The sequence below is a fragment of the Dipodomys merriami genome, unplaced genomic scaffold (genome assembly GCF_024711535.1).
Source record: "Dipodomys merriami isolate MVZ:Mamm:240054 unplaced genomic scaffold, mDipMer1.0.p SCAF_4, whole genome shotgun sequence".
NCBI lineage: Eukaryota > Metazoa > Chordata > Mammalia > Rodentia > Heteromyidae > Dipodomys > Dipodomys merriami.
In genome coordinates, this window is record NW_027205603.1 from 64,572,482 (window position 1) to 64,592,289 (window position 19,808).

A 19,808-nucleotide genomic window follows, 5' to 3' on the forward strand; every position below is an offset into this window, starting at 1 on the left:
AAAATGTCCTTAGTTAATAAAATGAGTTATGTTAGGTAATTTGAGTGTTTTATGTTGGAAGTACAAGATGTATCAAAACATCCTATATAACAATACTAAGAGTTACCTAGAACTCCATCAACACCTCTAAAAATCAATCTCTGTACATCTCTGACTATTTGAAATTTGGCAAGGGACTATCAAGCCCTCCATATCTTTTCCCCATCTCACTCGTTTCCCCCATTTCTCTCTCCTCTTTCCCTCTGTCTCGTGCCTCTCTTTCTCTCTTCCCTCCAACTCTCTCACATCCCACAATCCATATAACATATAACTCTTTCATAAAGCTGCAAGAAATTATAACAGTTTACAGATTTAAAAAAAAGTGTGGAGAATCAGTCCCAAAAAAGAAGTTATGGTAAAATTCCAGAAGAACATAGCTAAGCATGGCCTGGCAAACACATGACATACCTATCCTTGCAAGGAGGGTATAGAACAGGCCACCCCTTCAGCTTCTGCAAACTATAAATGTCACAAACATTTGAAACCACCCACAGAGGACCAACCTAAATCTATGTGGGCTCCTCTACTCAATCCCACAACAGTCACTGAGCATAAAACACACAAAACAAAACCAAAAGGAAAAAATATTTTCACACTATAGCACAGAAGAAAACTTAATAAGCAAGCACTTGTCCATAAAGAGTTGACAGGAAAAAAAAAAAAAACCTCCCAGACACCAAATGAAAACAATATCTGAATGTGAACTTGGCACAAGAACAAACAGAATGAAGTTACGAAAGCTAGGATTTGGAAAGTGCCATAATCATTTATAATAACGGCAACTGTCCTGGATTCCCCTCATCAAAAAATAACGTGGAGGCAGGCTACCAGCCATCAGTTTCTGGATCTTACAGTGTGTCCCAAGGGTGTGATCATGTAATGGAAAGAAATAGAGTAGAAGCCAGAAAGTCCGATTCCTAAGCCCATTTTTTACCACATCCCTTGTCACTACAGATGTGGAAAAGTTTTCTGAATCCTCAGAAATCTAGATAGCCTATATTTTATGTCTACATTCTCAAGTTTACATTGAAAATAGTTCTGGTGGGAGGTGGAGGTTGGAGAAGAGAGGAAGCAGGTGAAAAGATTAGAATGCTTTTTTGGTTATTTCAAGGAACTTACATGGAAAATGTGAAAACAAAAAGGGAAATTGTTCTATAATTTAGGGGAGGTGCAGAAAAAAAGATCTGTGTTTGCTCAAGAAATTTATAATGTAACTCTGAGCAGACAATAAACAAAAAAGTAATCAAAATTTCTTTGCTTAGTTCAATTTCTGCACTAGAGATAGGTAGAAAGATAATAGACACAGACGAGTGGACAAATAGATAATCTTCCTCATAAAATATTCTTGTAAGGTGATTTCCTACTCTCTATGTGAATATCTCCAATCACATGCTATTTACCTTTTTATAAACCAGCCCATCTTATAGTTTGAAAGCTATCTTAAAAATCATAAATGTGGTCCCAGTTCTGCCTTCTACATTCACATAATATGTTAACCAATCTCCCTCAATCAAGTCCTCAAATTATTTCAAAAGGCTACTCCCTGCCATCCAGTCCCACACCAGGCTCAACACCTATACTTCTTTCAACCCTTCCTCATCTGACATGGTTTCCTGAGTGTTCCCAGGCTGAAGCTCCCTGAATCTGCTTTAGCAGAGCAATTCTTTTTTTTTTTTGGGGGGGGGGTCCGGTTGTGGGCCTGAACTCTGGGCCTGGGCGCTGTCCCTCAGCTCTTCAGCTCAAGGCTAGCGCTCTACCATTTGAGTCACAGCGCCACTTCTGGCTTTTTGTTGTTGTTGTTTATGTGGTGCTGAGGAATCGAACCCAGGGCCTCATGTATGTAAGGCAAGTGCTCTACCACTGAGCCACCTTCCCAGCCCTGGCAGAGTAATTCTTAACATATGGCACCAAGAACAGAATGTTTTCTATGCTCTAGGTTAATACTTTTCTTGATCTTGACCATACAACTCTATTAATATACCCTAAAAATATATCAGCTTTGTTTGGTTTAGCTCACTTCATAATACATATCAGGATTAAAATGAGACCAGAGTAGTTATCACTTTCCTCCTCTGTTGCTAGTTTTGTAGACATCCGTAAGTACAATGGGACAATCAACTTTCTGAGCCAAGCAGCCCTAGGTGGACCCTACCATTTACTGAGTGACCCTAAACTGGAAAAATACTGGTTTTCTTAGAATTTTTCATGCAAGTCTAATAAAAATAATTTTTAAAGTCAATGAGACACTTGTGTAGCACAGAACATTATCCTCTAGATTGACAACCATCCACCAATGCAATTAAAGAATGATTGCCAGTTATGTTTCAGGAATGAAAGATGAGATGGTCTAGTTAGTGAAGGGAAAGGAAAAAGAAACACTAGTTGGTAGTATTACCTCACTTCATAACAATTTTGTAAGGTACATTGTTTTCATATAGAATGAAGTAGAAGATTTAAGTGAGTGATGATTCTAAAAATCACATGGCTACTGAGTGGAAGGTCCAGAATCAAATACAGTTTTGTCTTACTCCTGGTTACTATGACATAGTTAGGGATAAACATAGGAGCTCCAAATGTGGTCAAGGTGGGCTAGGTGGGTTAGAAGAGACTGAAAAGAGTTTGCAGAGTGACATAAAGAGTATGAAGCCACAGATCAAACTAGAAAGGTTATGTTGAGGCCAAATTGCAGAGGGTCTTAAATTCCATACAAAGGAATGCGGAGTTCAATCTGTAGGCTATTAAGAATCAACCCCTACTGGTTATAGTTAGTGAACCAGTTCAAATATTTGAAAATGAATTTCACAGATAATGATAAGGGCTTTGGGGACAAAAAAAAGCAATATAAGCAAAGCATGTGTTGGGGATATTATTTTAGATAGGGTTGGGGAAAGGTTTTCTGAACAGAAGTGATCTAAGTCAGAGGGAAAGTGATACAAATATTTTACAGAAGACATTCCAGGCTGAAAACATTGAATATACTTGGCATACTCATTTTTCAGAAACATGAAGAAGGCTAGTTAAGAAAAGAATTAACAAAGGAAACGGGAAATAAAGATCATGAGATGGCAAGAGCCAGATCATATTGGATCCTGGAATTTATCTTTAGTATAATGAGAGGGTTTTGAGCACAGCAGGAAGTAACATGACTCAATTTATTATTTTTATAATTCTTTATTGAAATCATAATACACTAAATTTACAATACTCTAATATGCCAGTTTATAACTATCCAAAGAGAGAGCTTAGTTTGGCACATTTGTTCTCCGTAAACCCATTCTGGCTTCTAATTCTTCACTAAGTGCTCATAAACCAAACATTACAAATATGTTTCAAAATTGAGCCAGATACTTGCTTTGAGAATTCATCATTTCTTCTCTTTGCCCCTAATTTGTGTGTGTGTGTGTGTGTGTGTGTGTGTGTGTGTGTGTGTGTGTGTGTGTGTGTGTGTGTGTGTGTGTGTGTGTGTGTGTGTGTGTGTGTGTGTGTGTGTGTGTGTGTGTGTGTGTGTGTGTGTGTGTGTGTGTGTGTATACCAGTTCTAGACCTTGAACTCAGCCTGGGCATGTCCCTGAGTATTTTTGTTAAAGGCTATAAAGGCTAGTGTTCTATCACTTGAGCCAGAGCTACACTTCCTGCTTTTTGGTGGTTAATTGGAGATAAGCGTCTCACAGATTTTCACACCCAGGCTTGGCTCTCAAGCACGATCTTCCGATCTCAGTCTCCTCAGTAGCCAGGATTACAGGTGTGAGCCACCAGTACCCTGTTGCCCCAGTTTCTTTTTTGAAAGCCCTTGACAATATTTTCCTTTTTCCTGTCTAGTGGTATGGAGAATGAATAATAGGTTGGCTACATAGTAGATGCAAATGAATGTAGATACAAAGAGAACTAAAAATAAAAGGAGAGGAAGGGGGATAAAGACAGGAGTTGAAGAGATAGAAAAGAGCCTGGAGGGGCTGCAGGGGATGCATGAAAGAGCCAAACTGTGAGTGTGTGTTGGGGGGAAATAAGAACCATGACTCCATAGGGTTCAACAATATCTCACTGCGGCTTGATCTAAAGCCTGGAAGAAAATAAACAAAAATAGTAATGCCTGTTTTGACTGGTTGGTAAGATTATGGCTGAATTTTTCACATAGTTTTTGTAAATGTTGTTACTATTATATTATTTCAATAATTTAAAATAGATACTTGAAAAAGAAAGGTAGGGTATATATTTTCTGGAGCAAATCATACCAACTTGAGATAATTTCAAATCTTGAAACACTGAAATTTAAATGTGGACATACTGAAATTTTAGACTGATATATAGATTTTTCTTTTTAAACATTTACAAAATATACTTCTTAGGGAGGAATAGTGGATCTTCCAGAACTAAAGAAGGTTGTATAATTTGGAAAAGAAAAGCTCTGGCAATTTTGAGATTGTGTGTGTGTGAGTGTGTGTGTGTGAGTGTGTGTGTGTGTGTGTGTGTGTGTGTGTGTGTGTGTGTGTGTGTGTGTGTGTGTATCCTGTGTATCAGGGCCTGGCTATCCTTGTATTCTTGAGTTTTGTACTCAAAGCTAACACTCTACCACTTAAGGCACAGCTCCACTTCCAGATTTTTGCTAGTTAATTGGAGCTAGGAGTCTCATGGACTTTTCTGCCCAAGCTGGCATTGAACTGTGATCCTTAGATTTCAGTCTCCTGATTATCTAGGATTGTAGGTATGAGCCAATGGCATCTGGCACTTCCAGGTTTGTTTGTTTTTTAAAAAAACGGAATATTGGAAGTTAAGAGTCAAACCCGATAAGAATCCTGAATATCCTGTAGTGTCCCTCAGATCTGTATCTGGAAACAGAGGAGGTGGCTTGGTATCAATCTAATCCTTATAATGACCAGCTTAGCTGTGCAAAATGGAAGAGAAAGTATAATTTCTTTAGGAAAGAAAAATCACCATACATGTGCACATATGTGTATGCAAAAACTAATAGGCAAGAAAGTACAGGATAGTACTCACCCTTCAAAAGACACTGTTAAAAGATTAACATTTTATGGTCTACTCCTTTAAAAATTATTTATGGCTTTTTTATATTCCAAATGGATGGCAATATAGGAGGAGTTTGAACTCAGGACTTTGTATTTGCCAGGTAGGTGCTCTACGGTTTCAGTCATGCCCAAGTCATTGTATTCTAATTATTTTTCAAAGAGAATTTCATGTTTGTGTACAGACCAGCTTGGACCATGACTCTCCTATTTTATGTTTCCCACGCAGATAAGAAAACAGATGTACGCCACCACGATTAGCTTTCTTTTTGGTTGGATATGGAGCTTGAACTCTGGGCCTGGGCACTGTCCCTCATCTCTTCTGCTCAAAGCTAGTGCTCTACCACTTGAGCCACAGTGCCACTTCCAGTTTTCTGGTGGTTAACTAGAGATTAGAATCTCACAAACTTTCTTGCCCAGGCTGTTTTTCAACCATGATCCTCAGATCTCAGCCTCCAGAGTAGCTAAGATTATAGGCATGAACCATTGATGCCTGGGAAATGCTAGCTTTTTTCGGTTGAAATAGGGTCTCACTATCCTTTTGCCAGTACTAGTCTCAAACCACAATCCTCTCAATCTCTACCTCCAAGTAACTCTTTATTACAATCATTGGCCTCAGTGCCTGGCCCTAGTAAAACTTTTATTGAGAAAGGTTTTCATGTTTTTATAACATGTAATAAAAATGTTTTCTTTTCCTTAACTGCCATTTCTGATTAGCTTATAATTTATATACAACACAACAATATAAGCCCTTTTATAAACCCTGATGTTTCCCAAACTACTCTTTAATATTCTAGCCATCACTGCTAAGGCACAAACTTTATTAAGTGGCATCTACCTATGCTATATAAACAACAATGTTCTGAATCTTATTTGTCATCAATACAAACCCTAATTCCTCTAAATACAAATTCTCCTTTAATGTCAATTCAAGAGGATGACAGTTCTAAATGAGATTCAAACTCAAATGAAAAATTATTTTTTTGGGGGGGGGTTAGGTCATGGGGCTTGAGCGCTGTCCCTCAGCTCTTCAGCTCAAGGCGAGCCCTCTACGGCTTAAGCCACAGCTCCACTTCCAGTTTTCTAGTGGTTTATTGGAGATAAGAGTCTCACAGACTTTTCCTGCCCAGGCTGGCTTTGAACCACAATCCTCAGATCTCAGCCTCCTGGATAGCTAGGATTACAGGTGTGAGCCACCAGTGCCCGGCTCCAAATGAAAAATTCTATAAAAAGTTATAAATTTACCAAAATTCCTCAAGCAATCTTTTAGAAAAATTATATTATTCCTGATAAATTTGTCTCATAAGGTAATTTTTTTGATTGTTCATAGGGCTTGAACTCTGGGTCTGGGCCATGTCCCTTAGCTCATCAGCTCAAGGCAAGTGTTCTACCACTTTGAGCCACAATGCCACTTCCAGTTTTCTGATGGTTAATTGGAGATAAGAGTCTCGTGGACTTTCCTGTCCCAGTTTTCTGATGGTTAATTGGAGATAAGAGTCTCGTGGACTTTCCTGTCTGGGCTGGCTTTGAACCACGATCCTCAGATCTTAGTCTCCTGAGTAGCTAAGTTTACAGGTGTGAGCCTCTGGCACCTGGCCTTATAAGGTAATTTAAGTGATTATAATATTTTGATTTGATAATATATTTAATAGAACATACTAATACACTCACTGGAAGGCTTAGGAATTCATTAAAGTAGTCCACAAGGAAGTCATCTGTTGCCAAACAATCTTCCTGTAAAAAATATAAAATCACAATTTTATAATCAAGCTAAGATTTGTTTTTTAATGACTATTGTTCTCTAATTCTTCTATTGATGTGTTATCATGTAGATCTTCAAAGATTTTCTAGCCAACTTTGAATCTTCATTATAAACCTAACACAAGGGATACAGCCTCTGGAAGGAAGGAATTAGAAAACAGAATAGAACATACTCATAAGAGACTTTGCTGGCATCGTTAACCAGAAAACCAAACACATGAAAAATGTAGCACAACACCGAAATGAAACTTCAACAAACACAAGATAATATCTGGAAGATATGTGTATTCATAAAAATGAGGCAAAGTCAATAAAGGCAGACACTTTGGTGGAAGTTAAAAGAAAGGTGAAAATATGAACTTCTTAATTGCTCATTCCCCTTAGGAATGAGATACAGTTTTCATAATCTGAGTCCTGCTTCCTTTTTGTAAAAGGAAATGTTGCCAGTATGTGTTCTAAGCATAGATTGTATACATTTTTTCCATAACTATCTCATCCACAAGCATAGCCACTTTTACAACTGGCAAAATCGAAAAGCCACTGCCAAGAACAAAATCTCTCTTCCAAATCATACAACACCTTATTTTATTAGTCACTGTTTCCATTGTGTCAAAAGCACATCATAGCACACTCTCTTGCATAGTATATGTGATTATTTTGTTATTCATAATTATACTTCAGTTTTGCAAATCTAACACAAAAGTTGACAACATGACACAATGCTATTATTTCCATATGGCTGGAGACTTCCTTTTTACAAATACTGGCCAATTTTTTTAAAAAATTATTAAAGTATAGTGCTATATAGAACATACTATTGTAAATGTATACCTACCTTGGAAAATATATTTTCACAGAAATTTTAAGTAACTGCAGTGTCAGAAGAAGAGAACTATAAACACAGGATTTATAAAAGGAACTCAACTAAAACTCTCAACTGACCAACACAGGGTTTGGCTTACTAAAAATGTCAAATGTTGGAAACAATACAAACTAAGAATTTAATAAATCTAACACTACCTTAGGAATATATGCTCAAATAAAGTTCTGATTGGCAAAGATCTAATCAGAAGAAGACAGATATTCTGTGCAAACCATGAGGCTATTTACCTTTCAAAGTTACTTTAAGTCTCTGGACTATCTTTTGTGAGGTACCCAGTTTCTGCTAACTCTTACAAGAAAACATCTGAATTTAATAAATATTTGTAGTATCTCTAAAATAGAAAGCATTGCGTTACAATAGAGGAGCCAAATTTTACAGTACTGGCTAAGGGATCAAAAGTCTGAAGATGGGAAGGGTAGGGTACATATTTGAAAATAACAGTAGTAGGGGAGGAAATCCCTTCTTAGGCTCTTGCTTTTAGTGCAGGTCCTGGGGCTAAAACTCAGGGCCTTGGCCCACTGTCCTTGAGTTTCTTTTTCTTAAGGCTAGTACTCTACCACTTGAGCCACAGTGACACTTGTGGCTTTTTCTGAGTAGTTTATTGGAGCTAAAAGTCTCATGGACAACCTGGCTTGTGATGGTTTTGAACCGCAATCCTCAGATCTCAGCCTCCTGAGTGGGTAGGATTACAATTGTGAGCCCCTAGCACCCAGTCCTTCTTAGTTTTTGTAAAATATGTATTTTTATTAATTAATTTTTAAAATTTTTTTTTGTCAGTTGTGGGGCTTGAACTCTGGACCTGGGTGCTGTCCCTCAGCTCTTCAGCTCAAGTAGAGCACTCTACTGCTCTACCACTTCCGGCTTTCTCATGGTTAATTGGAGATAAGAATATCAAGGACTTTCCTGCCTGGGCTGGCTTTGAACTGTGATCCTCAGATCTCAGCCTCCTGAGTAGGAGTAGTAGGAGTAGCTAGGATTACAGGCGTGAGCCACCGGCACCTACCTTATTTTTAATTTTAACATCATGTACAATGTGCATTTCATAGAACCTGTAGGTCCAAATACTCCCTGGAATTTGACCAGCCACATTGACAAAATTTTCTAGAGGACCCTCAGACTCATACATCCATCTCCAGATGCTTTACACTCCCAAGAGACTCAAAGTCAATGAAGTATATATGATAAAGCACCTGCTTGAGGGGTTTTTTTGGGGGGGAGGGCTTTTTCTTTAGTCAATATAAACTTTAATGAAAAACACTAAGAATAATTACTAGGAAGTGAAATAAAGGACATACATCACAAATCCATTTTTATTGTTAAATTTAATAAACGTGACCAGGCTCCCATGGCTCATGCCTATAATCCTAGCTACTCGAGAAACTAAGATTTGAGGATCGTGGTTCAGAGCCAGCCCAGGCAGGAAAGTCCGTGAGACTCTTGTCTCCAATAAACCACGAGAAAACTGGAAGGGGCACTATGGCTCAAGTGGTAGAGTGCTAATCTTGAGTTAAAGAGCTGAGGGACAGCGCCCAGGCCCAGAGTTCAAGCCCCACAACTGACAAAAAAAAAAAAAAATTCAATAAACCTACCCTGTACAATTGCTATAGTTTACAAATGTTCACTCTCAATTTCTGAGCTCATCTTTCCAAGGGCTAATGGGTTCTAATGTGGCACTAGTAGCCTTTGATCCTAACCCCTTGTTGATTTGCCAGTTCCTGGCATTTACTCATCTTCAGGCTTATACTTACATACAACCATAGGGACCTACTTTATTATTTCAATACATCACAATGGATATTTCTTTTCTAGAATTGTATTTTAATTTCTCTCAATATGAAACACTGCCAGTTCCGTTGGCTTGAGCAGTTCCATCACAGTAAATAAGTGTAGAATCCTCTGGGCATTTCAGCAGGAAGGTAGGCCCAAACTTCTCTAAATGAGAATTTTTCACTGCAGTTACTACAGCAATGTGTTCAAATACCTTGTCACATCAATAGGCAGACAATCTTGCAAACCAACCAATATTTGATAAACCCTTTATTCTCAAAGCACGTCATATTTTTTTAAAAAAGAAAAGCTATGTTAAAGATTTTGATCTGAAAAAGTAACTCAGTTATTCTCATTAACTTTCCACAATCCAATGGCTAGGACACTTGAAATGAATAACCCATACTCAGGTTTATTATTTCCAAATAACCAACAAACTGTGGATGGTGAAAGGTATAATCGAGAAAATTGAGTTACAGTCAGTTCCTCCATTATGTCATTCTGTAAACTTGAGTGCAAAATTTGCAACACATATTCTCTGCTGAATGATGCAATGGAAGGTGGGACACATCTTCAGAATTGAATATATTCTTGAAACCTGGTTTTTCATGTATTACAGGTGTGCGGTCTGTGAAAGTGAAGTCAGCTTTTCCATTTTCAGTCCAAACTTCTTAAATTTCTTACTGAAAGAGGGTTAGGCAAAATAGTTTATATACTTTCACTAATTATGGCAGTTTAGTTTAAATTGGCTGGCTTATTTTGTTACACAATTTCTTCACAATTCTTTTTTTTTTTTTTTTTTTGGTCGGTCGTGGGGCTTGAACTCTGGGCTTGGGTGCTATCCTTCAGCTCTTCAGCACAAGGCAAGCGCTCTACCACTTGAGCCACAATGCCATTTCCAGTTCTAGTGGTTTATTGGAGATAAGAGTCTCACAGACTTTCCTTGCCTGGGCTGGCTTTGAACTGTGATCCTCAGATCTCAGCCTCCTGAGTAGCTAGGATTACAAGCGTGAGCCACTGGCGCCCGGCTCAATTTCTTCACAATTCTAGAAGATGTAAGATATACAACAAAGATCTTACAAACAAGGAAGAGGAAATAAAATAAATACAAAAAAACACATTCCAAGAAAGAATATAGTATATACTACAAGAAAATTAGAATATAAAGTTTTCTCCAAGGGAAGGAAAGGAATTATCTGGCAGAAAGAAGAGACAATGGAAACGTGAAAATGGCATTTGAAATGTGTTCAAATGACCTCCAATTCTATATTTACAAATACAAAAATCTATACAGAGTATAGAGCAAAATGTATGAACACAGGTCAGAGAGACAAGCATAGGATAGTTGTCTTGGAAATGAAAGCAAAAATCAACTGGATGGGAACCTGAAGGAATTTTCTAGAATCATAGAAATGTTTTGTATGAGGACAAAAATTTGGATTACATAGATGCATACATTTGTCAAAATTTATCAAATGATATTTTCAAAAATATTTGTAGTTCACTGTACATACATTTTACATCAACAAAATAACCAACTGATATTGAACATTAGCTCATGATACTCAATGAAGTATTATGGAGTAATATCAATGTTTATAACTTATTTTTTAGATGCATTAAAAAAAAAGTTGAAAGCCAGGTACCACTGGCTAACACCTATAATCCTAGCTACTCAGGAGACTACTGAGGATTGCAGTTTGAAGCCAGCCCAGGTAGAAAAGTCCATGAGACATTCATCTCTAGTTAACTGACAATAAGTCAAAAGTGGAGCTGTGGCTCTAATGGCAGAGCACTAGCTATCAGTGAAAGAGTAAAAAGTCCTTGAGTTCAAATCTAGTACAGGTACAATAAAAAGAAAAATTAAAGCTGATTAACCAGGTGCCGTGGCCCATGCCTGCAATGCTAACAACTCAAGAGACTGAGATTTGGAGGACTGTTTTTCAAAGTGGAGGGTGTAATTTTTGGGTCGGGTCACAAACTAGTCTCTGAAGGAAGCTGCTCAGAGCGCCAAGGCAGTCTGGATGATGTTAGGTTGGAAAGGTTTTGTGGAGGAGATGAGCTAGGCCTGGAAAAATGTGCAAGATTGTGAAATGGATGAGGAAGGGCAACTGGGACAAAACTCGACAGCAAAGGCAGGAGCCAAGCAGGGTAGTTTGGCTGGAGCAGAAGGCATGTGGAAGTACTTTATAAGCCCAAAACAGGATGGATGTTGTATTTATCACAGAGAAAGTATTGAGGCAGCAAGCTAAAGAATGAAACATTCTGGAAAAGTTTGAATGGCTCTACAGAAGTCCAGTTGGATCTCAAGTCCAGTTGTTAAGCTCTGTGAACTTTGACTTCCTTACCTGTAAAAAAAATAACCACCTCTTAGGGTTGTTTTGAGATTGAATATTAGTATGTAGTCAACATTTACTAAATCCTAGCTATTAATATAAGCTCTATTCAGTCAAGTTACTGATGGGCAGATAGATAGATGAATAGATAATTTTGGAATTACTAGGAATCGAACTTAGAGCCCCAGGCTTGCTAATCAAGTGCTCTTATCACTTGAGTCGTGCTCCCAAATCCTTTTGCTTTTAGTTTGCTTTTCAATAATCTGTGCTTTTGCCCTAAGTGTTCTCAAACTGCAATTCTCCTATCTCTGTCTCCAGGCAGAGATTACAGAGACTACAGCTGGGATTCCAGGTATCTATAAGACGTAATATATACAACACCACTTCTGGCTTAATATGATTATTTTTGAAATCCTGATAGCTAGGATGACCAGAAAAGGAAAAATCTCAAGGTAGACTGAGCAAAACAACCACATGTGATCTAATGAACTGATGCACAGAAACTTAGAGTTGGCAGAGGAAATATTGAAGACAAGAATATGAGAACTATTGCCAAAGTACAAGCCCAGAAAGAGGGGCTTGAAATAAGAGAGTAGCTGCAAGGATGTAGAAAGAAAAATTTTTTTTGAGGTTCTAGGATTTAGGTTTGAACTTTGGTGCCTAACATTTGCTAGGAAGGCCCTCTATTACCTCATCCATATCCTTGGCTCTTTCTGCCTTAATTTTTTGGATAAGGCCTCCTGTTTTTGCTTAGGACTGGCTTCAGACATGATCCTTCTAGCTATGTCTTCCCAATGCTGGGATTATAGGTGTGCACAATTACACCTGGAGTATTTAGAAATGTTTTGCCTGGGCTTGCCTTGACTTGAGATCCTCCCAATCTGTGTTTCTTTAATTGCTAGGATTATAGGCATAAGCCACCATGTCAGGGCCTAAAAAAAGCTTACTAAGAAAGGAACTTCTAAAATGTTTGCACATGGGAAATAGAAAAGGAAGAAAAGCTCTGGCTTGGGTAATCGAGTAGCTAGTGCCATCATTAACCAAAATAAGAGAAAGTGAAGGAAAGCAGCATTAGAGGTAGGAGAGGGAAAAAAGAAGTTCAGTGGGAGGGTGAAACAGAGGCATGCTAATGACAATGGTTAGGAATCCACTAGAAAGGCACAAGTGGCATCAAAGGTGATATCTGGGCTATAAGTGGTCGATTTGGAATTCTTATGAAATGGGGGTGGCTGAAGTTAGAGGCACAAAGAGGAGCTCACCTACAGAAATCTTGTAAAACAGAAAACTGGACAAGATTGATAATTTCATGGGAAAAGAAAGAAAGCAGAAGAGGGGAATAAAAATGAGATGGAGATAGTAATATTAAAGAAACCAAGAAAGACAGGCTAATAGAGTTGCCCAGCTATCATGAGTTTGCTGATAAGGTCAAATGAAACAGTAGCAATTGCAACCAATAAGAGGTGTATTGCTAAACCTAAACTTAAGTCCTAGGACCACTCAAAGAAATTTCTCATGAAACAGACCTTTATCAACACAACCAGAAGAAGCACACGCACATTCACATACCACATACCTCATATATCTCTTATCTCATATCTTTCTTTCCCAGCAGTAGAACAGTCTGGAAAAGTGAAATTGGAAGCTGTCTATAAAGATGGATCTAATTCTCTCCCTCTCTTTCCTCTCCTCTCCTCTTTTTTCCTCTCCTCTCCTCTCTCTTCTTTCCTCTCCTCTCTCTCCTCTCCTCTTCCTCCTCCTCCATTCCCTTTCTATTTCTCTCTCTGTCTCTCTCTGTCCCTCTCCTCTCTCTCTTGTATTTGTCGCTGTCTCTGTCTCTCTTTCTTCCCTCTCTCTCTGCCCTTGGTAGACTGTTAACTTCTTGAGACCCTCAGCATCCAAGACTGCTCTCTGAATACACATTCATTCTTTTTGTTGAACAAAAGGCAAAAGCAAAATCACATAATCAGCAAGAGGAGGAACAAGTGCTGGAGCACATAAGTAAACAACAAAATGCTTCTAAGCTCCTAGAATTCTCCTGGGACTTTAGTAGGCCTAGGCACCATTACTTCCTGTCTGGGATCTGGTATGAGTTCCTTACATAGACAGGGGGAGTGTAAAACAGAACCCACTCTAAAGGTAACACACCTAAGAATGATGTGTATATGTGACAAAATACCTGTAGAAGCCTGAACTGAGAACAATGTACAGAAAAGAATATAAAGTAATTGTAAATGAACCACAAACCACTCACTATTAATGCAATCTACGAATGTTTACTGCAACCAGGAACTGGAACGTGGCCTTGCCACAACAAAACCATGGAGATAAACCTATCTGGCATGGAGGCCATGAGTTTGGAAGACGCAGTAAGTGAGATCTGTTGATAGAACGGTAACAATGATGAAAATCTACCATATAAATCAATTGCCCCCTACCTAAAAATGTACCTTTAAAGAGTGTGTGAAGGCCTCCTACACATCTTTTACTCATTTTAACACAAGGAAAAACACAGAGCTTTCTTCTATGATCTAATATTTGCTATTTTTTAATAAAGGGAAAAAATAAGTATCCTCTCTAAATTGTACTTACAAAGTCTTCTTCAGTAATAACTGGTGGCTCTGAAACGAGATAAAACATGACATTATCTCACAGGAATCCGATTTCCTCTTAGATAAATGAGGTGATCTGGCCTTGCTCAGGACATTTCTGGGGCCCTGTCGGTTCCCTGCACACTGTGGGTTCCCTGCACACTGTCCCTGCACACTGTCCATCGGTTCTCTGCATTGTCCGTCGGTTCCCTGCGTGGTCAGTCGGTTCCCTGCACACTGTCGGTGGGTTCCGTGCGCACTGTCGGCGTGTTCCGTGCACACCGCCGGCACGCTGGGACCTCCGGTGGAGGGGTTAACGGGGCGGCCAGGCTCCGTGCACGGCAGCTGCAGCGGGCCCGGCGCACGGCGAGGCGGCGGCGGCGGCCTGGGTCAGGGGGAGCCTTCGTCCAAGGCCCCCGAGGCCTCCTCCGGGGTCGGGCGGGTGGGAGCCCCCGAGTGCGAGCCCGGACGGCGGGCACCTACCCGCGGAGAGCCGCCTCTCGGGCATGCCGCCTCCGGTGCGGGCCCGCGGGCCGTACGGACGCCCGGCGCCGCCCGGCTGCCGTCCCCTCCTCCGCCCGCGTGGCCGAGTTGCTATGGAGCCAGAACAATGCGGGCGCCGGCTCGCGCAGCGCCGAGCTGCGGCGGTCCCGGCGAGCCGGGGGCCCTCCCCCGCCGCCCCCGGCTTTCCTCCACCCCACCCCACGAGGGGCCCCTGCAGGCCCCGAACGCGGCGTCTTCAACGCTGAGCCGGGCTCGGGCTGAGGCCACCGGGAGCCCGTTGGCGCTCTCCCTCCTACCGTGCCCGACAGAAACGGCCAGCGGGCCTTGGGCTTTGTTCATTGCATTTATTATCCCTAGGTAGCTGGACGGAGGGGGTGCCAGTCAACAAACGGGTGGTAAGGACAGTGAATCTGGATGGATACGGCCCCCGCCTCCTTCCCGGCCCTCCCCAGCCCTCCCCACGCAGCTCCTGACGCCAGCGGGAACGAGGGAACTGCCCCTGGGCTTCAGGAGCTGGGTCTTCCCTCCGATGGGTGAGGCCGGATGGTCTTTCACCTTGGCTAAGCTTTAGGATCGAAGAGGTGACATCAGCCGAGATCACCACAGGAAAAAGCTAACAACGGAAGAGGTTACGTATGAAGGGTGCATTTGACAAACAACAAAAACTGGGAAATAAGTACATTTTCAGAAAAAGCCATGTATAACTCAAATGTCCAGTCTTAACCTTTTCCCTGGACCTCAAAGCAACCCTGAACGCGACGCCTGCTGTAAGGGCAATGCTCAATGAAAACTCCAAGAGGACACACACATGGCCCATTCTGTCTTCAACTGCATCCATCTTCTGACATAACTCTCATGATCACCACAGTGAGCTCCTTCACCTACCAGCGACTCAACCAGAAAGCTGGAGTCTCCCCCTAAAAGATCCTCTCCAAATCCCCATATTCACTTGAGCACTGGGTCCTGTCATTCTACCTTAAAGTATTGCTGGGATTCCTCTCCACTTCCACTAGCAACCACAGGGCAGGCTCCCAGCCGATCTGTTGTGAAACCTCCCTAACTTCTCTCTCTTTGGGCCTTTGCTGCAAGTGGAGTTCCCCCTAAACCCATTATCCATGCTGAAAGCAGAATCGTCTATTAAGCACAAACTCAATGTTACTAAAACTTACAATGCTTCCACATCTGTCCCACTAGGGGTCAACAGGTATGTGAATGCTTAAGCAAGGAGTATTAGGAGACTGCACTGCACAAATGCAGGGCATCTGCCATGTCATTTTTTGTTGTTTTGGGTTGTTTTTAATATGGCCCAGAAAAAAGTCAAAAGCCTTAAGCAGACAAAAATCAGAGAGTCAAATAAAAACAAGAAAGCAGAAGAGAGCTAGAGGTAAGGAGAACTATGGAGAATCAATCACAGGAGCCTAGTGGCCCTGGCAAAAACTGGCTTTTATTTTGAGTAACAGGTAGATGACAGAGTTTAAATAGAGAAGCAGCATGATTTGCCTTTTCTGTGAAAATGACCACTCTGGGTGCTATCCAGACAACATCCTATATTGATATTGAAAGGACCAATAGCAAGAAGGCAGACCCTTCACCTGACCCTAGTGGACAAATTTGAAAGGTTCATTTTATTTAACCCCCCTTCTCCCTCCATATCACATCTACTCTTTTGTTGGTAGTGGTGGTGGTGGTCGGGGCTTGAACTCGGCCTGGGTGCTGTCCCTCAGCTCTTCAGCTCAGGCCTAGCTATCTACCCACTTGAGCTACAGCGCCACTTCTGGCTTTTTCTCTCTCTTTTTTTGGGGGGGCGGGCCTCATGCATGCAAGGCAAGCACCCTACCACTGAGCCAGCCCCTTCAGACTTTTTCTGTTTATGCGGTGTTGAGGAATCGAATCTCATGCATGCAAGGTGAGTACTCCACTACTGAGTCACCTTCCCTGCCCACACACCTACTCTTGAGGACCACTGTGTAGTAGCTCTTCGTTTAAATGAATTCTTGGAGTTCATCTCCATTGCAATTATTCTGCACTGTGTTTTGTTCACAAAAGTTGTACATTTCTGTGTGAGATAGCCATATTGACAAGTCAATCTGTTTTAACATAAACAGCAGCTAAACATTACTCTTTATAGGAATCTCTAACAAGAGCCTGAAGAGATCAGTATTCTTGATAGCTTACAACTTCTCTGGAGACCTAGAGAGTGGTGAGATAATTTACACAGATACACAGCTTGATAGTGTTGAAGCCACATGTTGTTCGGTTGTCAGATCCCAAAGCTTTTGCCCTTTAGCAACTCTGTTATGTGGCTTTTCTCTCCCCCCCCCCCACAGGATTAAAAATTAACAATCACAAAGACAGTAACAAACACAAATGCCTGGGTTGTAACTATTCATTATGCACTGCTGATTTTTTGTAACAACTTTATTGAGGTGTGTAATTCAGAATATGTTACTCAATTCACCCATTTAAAGTGCAGAACTCAGTGGCTTTTAATGTGTTCAAAATTGTGCAACCATCAGCATAATTTTAAAACTTTCATTTGCTTGCATGTTAACTATCTCCTTTCTTCCCTCCCTAAGCAACCATTAAGCTACCTCTCTATTATTCTGAACATTTCACACATGCTGTGGATGTATAGCTTTTTTCATGTAGCATAATGTTTTCAAGGTTCATCAATATTATGGATAAGTAATTCTTTCCTTTTATGGGTGTATCATATATTGCATTATATAGCTATATCACATTTTGTTAACAATGGGTATTTGAGTTTCTACTTTTGACCATTAGTGAATGATTCTATGAACATTTGTGTACAAATCTTTGTGCATATATGTATGTTTTCATTTCTCTTAGGTATCTACCTAGGAAAAAGTGGGTCAAAAAATAACTTTGCTTAATCTCTTGAAGAACTGATAGAGCAGTTTCCAAATTGGCTACACCATTTTACCCTCTTACTAGCAAAACATGCAAGTTTTGATTTCTTCATATCCTGGCCAATACTTAATCACCTGCTTTTTAATCATCTGCTATTGTTTAGACATTTTGGGCATAAAACAGTATCTGTTTGTGGTTTTTGTTTTTGTTTGGGTGTTTTGTCTTATTTTGTTTTTGTCAGTCATGGGGCTTGAACTCTGGGCTGGGCACTGTCCCTGAGTTCTTACAGCTCAAGGTGAACACTCTACCACTTGAGCCACAGTGCCACTTCCGGTTTTCTGGTGGCTAATTTGAGATGAAGAGTCTCACAGACTTTCCTGCCTGGGCTGGCTTTGAACCCCTGAGTAGCTAGTAGCCTCCTGAGTAGCTAGAATTACAGGTGTGAGCCACCAGCAGCTGGCTTGTGTTTTTTTAATGTGCATTCACTGATGTTTAGATTTTACTTTTAGCTCTCTTACCTGCCTACAACTGTCTGAAAAATACAAGCTATGGGGCTGACTACCCTGTTCTAGTAAGCTCTGAATAAATAGACTATGATTTGTGTTGTCTTCATTTATTTCCATATAGGTAAACTATATTTTTAATTTTTATACATAAGTGGATCAGAATTAGAGGTAAGTGCATTTGAATTTTTTTCCTAAGAGCTACTGGCAGGTCAACATGTAAGAGTGTGAGATACCATCCTTCCTTGCTGTTCCTAAAGTATCTGCAGGTTGATTTAGAAAATTTAGAAACAGGAACCATAAAATTTACATATCACTTATTTCCATTCTCTTTTTGATCATTATCTTTTCTTTCTGTTAGATTATGCTTCTTATCTATATTGTAAAACAACTACCCACATCCGTATTACATTTAACTAGAAAACAGCATTTTTTCCTACTTTCTAACTTAACAGTTCATAATTTTTGAAGAACATAATTAGTTTAATATATTCATTAGGCAATTTCTTAATTTATTCAAGATAACTACCATCTGGGCCTTCTGGTTTAGATTTACTCTTAATTGTCAATATATCCCATTCCGTTGCTTTGTTTCTCTTACACACTCTGTTGAGATAATTCACTTTTAACCCTTCCCTAGTTTGAAAACTCTAACCATTTCTCTAGGGTGTTGTGATTTTTACAAGAATACTTTCTTCTTTTTCTTCCTCTATCTCCTGTTTTTCTTCTCCTACGCTTTTCCCTTTTAAAAAAATGATTTTGAGCTCTAAGGGACTTTTTTTTTTTAAACATCCATTGATGTCTCTTTGTTCTAGATGTCTCTAAAACAAAGCCTGGCATTGTACATGCTCAATAAATGTTAGATACATTGATCCTATTTGATAAGGAAACAAAAATAATGCTAACATAAAGAACATTATTGGTCAAATAAATGATCTCAAAATTTTATCCCCCAGTTAGAAAGAAAAAAGAAAAGTAAAAGGTTCAATAGCTTGAATTTCTTACCACTTGCTTATCTGAGGCCAAACCAGGAGCAAGTAGTTCTCTAATAAAATAGAGAGCAGCATACCCAAAGCTCAATAATACAGAAACTGGCCAGCTACAACAAGAGCAGGTAATAAGCTAAGAATAAATATTTAGCATCAAACGTCCACCATTTTAAACGTAGCTTTAAATACTAATGTGGGTGGGATATGTTTTTAAACTCATCTAAACCTTATTTCTTACCTGGAAAAAAATGTACAGATGATAATGGCACATCCTTCATTAGGGCTGCTCTTAAAACATGAGATTATATCTATACTGCTTGGCCAAAGTAAAAATTAAGCACCAAAAATAAAGATAGGCACATTAAAGTGGAATCACTGACTTCAGATCCCACCAATCTTAGTCATCATTCTCAGTGTATCTGTGGGCTTAGAATAGCAGACTCTGGTACACTAGAGGGAGGTTAAAAAAAAAAAAAAAAAAAAAAGCCCTAGCCATAGGCATTGGAACGTTGCTTGAATGTGAGGACAAATCACAAATACTTGTGTA

The 19,808-nt window shown here is 39.9% G+C and overlaps 1 protein-coding gene across 6 annotated transcripts in view; it reads right to left on the minus strand.

Moving 5' to 3' along the window:
* The window catches only part of LOC138805896 (regulator of G-protein signaling 22-like), a 123,270-nt gene that overhangs the window by 78,755 nt on the left and 24,707 nt on the right, over positions 1–19,808 (minus strand). For 5 of the 6 annotated variants that reach the window (XM_069991138.1, XM_069991135.1, XM_069991137.1 and 2 more), the window contains one exon: positions 6,731–6,793. In XM_069991138.1, the coding sequence (XP_069847239.1) occupies positions 6,731–6,793 (63 nt within the window). Of the gene's footprint in view, positions 1–6,730; positions 6,794–14,395; positions 14,425–14,877; positions 14,962–19,808 lie in introns of those variants that run through there. The other variant, XM_069991140.1, reaches the window with a different exon arrangement.